The 7025-nt window shown below is 27.7% G+C and overlaps 1 protein-coding gene across 1 annotated transcript; it reads left to right on the top strand.

The window, feature by feature from the left end:
• The first annotated feature begins 3528 nt into the window (after window positions 1-3528).
• Window positions 3529-4557, top strand: LOC107898100 (ethylene-responsive transcription factor ERF054). The gene has a single exon (XM_016823646.1). It carries the CDS (start codon window positions 3529-3531, stop codon window positions 4555-4557), a length of 1029 nt encoding a protein of 342 aa, XP_016679135.1.
• The last annotated feature ends 2468 nt before the right edge of the window (window positions 4558-7025 follow it).

The raw sequence follows: 7025 nt of genomic DNA, 5'->3' as shown, positions 1-7025 counted from the left end.
TAATACCTATTTTCTTATAATAAACTTACATTTATATGAATTCGACCATAATATTCCAGTTTGAACTATGTCAATTCATTTAAAATTAAAAACTCTTATTTTCAAAGTTTTCCGTTTTACAAAACGTTTTTAGTGAAAATAATAAAAATAACTTTGTATTGATTTCTATTTTTTTACATATTTTCATTTTAAAACTTGTTTTTTAAATTTTTAATCAAATACGTTTTTCAATATTTTCTATTAAAAAAAACAAAAACAAAATTTTCTTGCTTATATTGCCTAAAACCAAACATATTATTTAACTTTTTGGCTTTCAAAAAAATTGGGTTGAATGCCAAATTATAAATATGATTTATATATAGTATATAATTTATTTTAAATTTCATATATCACAATATTAATAGGTTATCATAAATTATTTTTATATCTTTATTATTAAAAATCATTTAACAAACAATTTGGTTCTATAACTTTAGAAAACAATTTGCTTCTCATTAGGAGAATTTTGGTATTTAGGCTCTGATTATTTCACGTGAAAGCTTTTACGGAAAATATTTTTAGTTTTTTCTGATGTTTGTTTCATGTAAAATAGGATAGTCAATGTAAAATTACTCATGTCTTGCTAATTTGTTTTTTATAAGACATTTTCCACATTGATAAGGCTTTATTTACTAAAATGTCTTCCGACATTTTCTAGCCAACATTAGCTATAGATTAATATAAAATATATAACACTATCAATAACCAACCAATTTACATTCAATTATCAAGTTATAAAACTTTATAATGTATTCAATTTAGTCCCTAAAATCGAGACTAACATAACTTTTGATTTAAAGCTTCAAATTGAATTCTGATTTCATTACTATACATTTTGTTACAGTCAATTTTACATTTTATTTAGTTTAGTCCCTAATGTACCCTTTCTCATATCTAAGCTTAAAATCTATCACACCTAAAACTTCAAGAAATCAACAATGATAACTTTCTAAAACTTTAACAGTTTTACAAAGTAGTACTTGGGCTAGTTAAGTCAAGCTTCCATGACCTCAAATTTATAAAAATTACAAGAAAATAACCAATGACTTACTTGAATTTTGAAGTTAAAAGATTGGAGCCCTAAGAATGGAGTCTCCCTAATTGTATTCATGTTTTACGATTTTACCATAGATCCGAGCCCCTTCATTCTACTAATTGAATAATAATAAATTAGCTTTTATTTAATCTTTATTCTACTATTTTTTTGAAGCTAATTTATTATTATTCAAACAAATATTGTAGTCATCATATGGCGTACTACTAATTATGCACTTGGATAATATTATTAATTTAATGTTATGTAGTACTAATTGTGGTTTGGAAGCTAATTTATTATTATTATTCAATCTTTTTTTTTACACAATAAGGAATCATCTATTCACTTTAGTTGTTTTCAATTTATGACTCTTAATATTTCAGCTTAATAATCGAATAATATTATATATTTAATTTATGTATTCATTTATAAATGAATTATTGTAATATATGCAAAAAAATATAAAATATAAATTTATAGCTATAAAATAAACTCAATTCAACAATGTAAAGATAAGAGAATCTCAAATGTATGTTAATTTGTTTCATTGAAAACAACTTTTATGAAATATTTTCAAGAAATCTGTCAAATAATAGAAAATATTTTACACAGATTTATCTAAACATTAGAAAACATTAGCTTTTTCAGAAAAATAAATTATTTCTAAAAAAAAAATTCTGAAACACACTTTCAATGAAATAAACTAAGCCTATTGTTTTTAATAACTAGGCTTTGAAAGGAAATACCCCATAATTTAATCTCAAATGAGAGAAAGGATTGTATGAAACTGTGATTCCACGTCAACTCTATCCCTTTTCAATAGGAGAATGACAAATCATATTTTTTCTCCAGATATTTAACATTTTTAGTGGGATTTGAATTTTGTCAGGAGGACAATGTTGAATATCATGAGGAAAAATCTGATTTGTCATTCTCCTATTAAAAAGGGATAAGGATGACGTGGAATCACAGTTTCTTACAATTTCTTCTCCTCGAATGATGGGTTTGACAGTAACTTGGATTTAGAAACAATACTATAAAAAATATAAAAATAATTAAATATCTATATAAAAGTAGTATATTTGTAGACAACATTTACAAATATATTGAAAAAGAAGTCATCATTTACAAAAAAAAAAAAAATCTCTTTTAATTAACATTATAATCATATGCAAAAATTGTAGATAATAAGATAAGATACTTTAATCGTTAAACAATAAACGAAATGATATTTGTATGCAACTTACAATTATCTTAATTTTAAACGGGACTAAAAAATATTTATAAGGTTACTTAACCTGCTCCACAAGCAATAATTCTTTTTTATTATTAGTATATAACTATTAATTTAGGTGTTCATTGAGTTTTAGTTTAGTTGGCATCGGTATTATTGCCAATATAAGATAATGTGAGTTTGAACACACTGAACTATGTTTATCCATTTATTTAAGGTCTAAGTGATTGTAATATTGCATTAATTGGGCACTGGGGATCTTCCATGGTTGTAATATTGTTTGGACTACCAGAATAAATGTCTTTAGTGATTGAGTCGGACTCGTCTAATTCTGTCGAGATGATTTTTAAAGGAGTTAATAGCTGTCATCCGTTATTTTCTATGGTTGGAGGCATAACATACTTTGTTAAAATTTAAGATTTAGTATTTATACTTAAAAATGAAAAAAAAAGTGTTACTTATGTGGTTTAAGAATCTCAATCTAATTATTAATCTTGTCAGTATCTTTTGTCAAAATCTATCAATGTGATATATTAAATTAGGGTGTTATCACATGATATGATATATGATTGCTATAAAACAAACATAGTAAAAGTGACAAATTTTGATGGGAACTACGAAAAAGATAATGATTGACTAAGATTTTTAAGTTGAAAAAATAGGAGGATTGAATTGTTAACTTTTAAAGTATAGAGACTAAATCTCAAATTCTATAAAAGTACAGGGACTAACATCATATTTTAACCAAAAAAATCTGTATTCCTTTCTCTAAGAAGAGTCTCCTCCTCACCCTTGCCTTTTTATAATTCTCCTGGTTTTCAACTCATCTCTTCTCCTCCACTCCAAAACTTTCTCAAAATTATTGCTGTAAAAAACGAAATCAACACATTATTATGGTTACCGTAAATAGAAGGTGAGCATGGAAGTAAAGCTCGCTCTCTTTGTTTTTAATCACCATGGGACAGAGTTTGGGGAATTTTAGGATGGGGTCTATGATCCTGAAAATCGTATCTGATTCTGGGCATTCGATTCATAGGATTCGATATTTAATTCTGGTTCAAGATTCTTAAACATGGTCTCCCCTTTTTCCTTTTTTAATCTTCTGACCAAAATTTGAATCTTTCTCCACCACCTTTCTCTTCATTGTCCCATCTGGAAGTTTACCCCCCAAAGTTTTCTTTATATATAGAGAGAGCGAGCCAGTGTTTTGTCATTATCAATGGCTGATGAGATAGAGAAGGTGAAAGAGATTGCCAAAGGCAAGGGTGTTGATTTTGGGGTGGAACTGGAGAGGCAGCAATGGAAGCCAGTTTTTGATGAAGCTTCCATTTCACAAAGACCTCTTAAGAAGATCCGTAGCCCTCAACGTCGACACCACCACCTTGTTCATTCCTCTGTTTCTTATCCTTCTTTGCCATCTTCTAGACTAGTTTTTCCTTTTGCTTTTGATGGTTCTTTTGATCCAATGTCCCGCCCATGGCAGCCACAAAATCAACAACACATGATTTCCTTTAGTCCTCAGCCCCAGCAGCAGCAGCAGCAGCAGCTTCTTCAATACTGTAGTGGTGCGTTGAATTTGAGTCCAAGAGGGGGGATGATGGGGAGATTGGGGCAACCAGTGCAGCCTATACATACTAGCAAGCTTTATAGAGGCGTAAGGCAGAGGCAGTGGGGCAAATGGGTAGCTGAAATTCGTCTTCCTCGAGAAAGGACTCGCCTTTGGCTTGGCACCTTCGATACAGCTGAAGATGCTGCTTTAGCCTATGATAGGAAAGCATTCAAGTTGAGAGGAAAGAATGCAAGGCTCAATTTCCCTGAGCTTTTCTTCAAAAAAGATAAAGATACCTCTCCAAGTTCACCAGAACCAAACCAAAACCAGAACCTCCCAAAACAAGAACATGAAAGTCCAAAATTGCAGTCTGCAAATATGGAATCGATGTCTCAAGGAGATAATCCTGGCAGTGAGCCTACAACTATAGATATGGTGCAGATGACAGCAGAGGAAGGTGATTCGGGTTCTCAGGCATCCATGTGGGAAGATATGGCATTGGCAGAGGCTTGGTTCAATGCATTCCCGGAAGAATGGGGGCCTGTAAATCCTGTATGGGACGACATAAATGCTGCAAACAACCTTCTTTTACCGTCAAACCCTAGTTTCACCAATCAAAACCAACAAGACTTTAGTGAGTTTGATCACCAAAAACAAGACAGTTCTTCCACTTCTTGTCCAAAGAAACCCTTCTTTTAGTGCTATTAGTATTTAGCAGTAAGCAAGTTTTTCTTAAGCTGTTTCTATTGCATGTGTAGTTATAAAATCCAATTGGGTGCAGGGAGACAGTTTGGTGATCTCCTTTCTCAATTGGTCATATCCATCTCCAGCTTTATTTTTCTGCTAGGAGCCTGGAATCAAATCTACCATCATATGTACATTTTGAAGTTGCTTAAATTTCTTAGTTGTTGAACAAAATTGTAGTATTTTGATACAGAACATTTTACTGACTTGTGAAATGCCAATCTTGCAAGTAAATGCTATGGCCAATAGCTAGGCAGATTTTGATTGCTTTTGGCCTACTTTCAAATATTCTAACCATTTACAATTTTTTTAAGGAATTGCAGGCCACAATTTTAATTCAATTAGGGTTATATCGGTTTGATTGGGTTGGATTTTTTGAATTTTTTAAATAATTTATTATAATTTAATTTATCATCTAAACATCTCTACTCCATTTAATTTTCGATTTTTCTTATTCAATAGTACTAAAAGTTAAAATTTTAAAAGTTATAAGAGTAAGAAATAAATTATAATTATAAAAAAAATTATACTCCACAGTCATATCAATAATTAAAATATATCTAAATTTAAATTAAAAAAATCTCAAAATCTCTTTTTTTTAATAATTATAGTCAGGGGCCGAAATTAAATTATAATTTTAAAGGATTAAATCAAAATTTTATCATTTTTAGGAGAGTAAAAGTACAATTTTATCTTTATTAATTTAAAATTTTAAAAAGCTAAAATAAAAAAAATTCATTTTAGGAGGGCCGAGTCCCCTGCTAGCTCCCTGGATCGCCCTTGATCACTGTATCATATTTCAATTGATAGAATCACGTTAATTTTTACTAATGCCACAAATAATCAAGTGATTTGTTGATAATATTAATATTCATATAATTATTCATAGATGTTTATTACTATTTATAATCTTCAACTCATAAATTAAAAGATAATAAGCATTTAAAAATAATATTTCAGTTTAACAAATTTATTTAGTATTTAAAACGAAGGGTTAGTATTTGATACTCCGATAATATATATTATTATTATATCCCTAACCCACTAATAAAGAAATTAAAAATAAATGGGAATAATCAAGTCAAGAAGTATTAAAACTACTAAACCGAAGGCACATAGTTTGACTTTTAATAAGTTTGTATTGAATCTTAATCATGTGGTTAAACTTTAGATAACGGCGAGGGGAATCAAAGTTAAAGCAAATTCAGCGTTAATTAATCATGGAATCAAAGAATTGGAATTGGAATTGAAGATAGGCTTTGATTGACTGAAAACGGGGGTAAGAGATGGGACCATCCACCGCCCCATGACTTCACCGTTTATTACTTTATATGTTTTGACGGCGGGATAATGATGAACCAGAGTTTTATTATTATTATTATTATCAAATCATATGATTAAAAGATTTTTTTAAAAAATATCTTAACCTTGTAGCATATTTTAAAAATATTGGAATCATGTACTTATTAAATGATTTTGAAAATATCTTAAGCTTAACTCACATTTTGTCAAAGTTTGATCATCCTATATTATAATAATTGAGAAATTAATTTAATTAATGGTAAATACATAAATTTGAATTGTAGATTTTTGCTTATTTGTTAAATATAAATTAATAAACTATTAATTTTTTTTTGCTAATTTAGTGTTTATTATATTATAATACACCCATGATCTTGATGACTTTTTAAAAAAAAAATTGATATAGCAACTAAATATAACTTGTATTGGAATATTAAAGTTACGATATTAAAATATTTATAATGTTTTGAGTTTAAATCCAATCACTTACAAATATTTTTGTAAATAGTAAATATATTCCGTTGTTGTTGTTATAATATCACACTTGCCAACTATTTGGGTGAAAAAAAATTATATAACAAATATATTTATTAAAAATTATTAAAATCTAAATAGAGCATTAGATGAAATGATAAAGTTGCAATCTAAATTTATATGATTTTTAGTTCAAATCCCACTATATGTAAGTTTTTATTGATTTATAAAAAAAATTAATATATAGATTATCCCTTAAATTTGGTAATTTTTGTTGGGATCAAATTAATTTCTAAAATTGGCATTTTGTTACACAAATGGTTAACATTGTTTGTTTATTTTTTCAACAATTGGGTGATGTGACAAAACGTCCTCATCTTTAAACAATTTAAAAATATATAAAATATAAAAATTCAAAAAAATAAATACATAAAAAATAAAAAAAAATTAGTTTAAATTTCAAAATTTATAAAAAAATTGAAAAATATTTTTAAAATATTTAAAAACATTAAAAATAAACAATAAAAATATATTTAAACTTTTAGAAAATCACTAAAAAGTGAAAACATAAAAAATTCAAAAAAAGAAGAAGTTAAAATTGACCTTGGCCAGTCAATTATTGCTTTTAATTTCTAAAATATTTTTTT

This window comes from Gossypium hirsutum, chromosome D04 (assembly GCF_007990345.1).
Source record: "Gossypium hirsutum isolate 1008001.06 chromosome D04, Gossypium_hirsutum_v2.1, whole genome shotgun sequence".
In the NCBI taxonomy this organism is placed as follows: domain Eukaryota; kingdom Viridiplantae; phylum Streptophyta; class Magnoliopsida; order Malvales; family Malvaceae; genus Gossypium; species Gossypium hirsutum.
The sequence above is the reverse complement of the archived record's forward strand: the minus strand, read 5'-3'. Positions and strand labels throughout refer to the sequence as shown.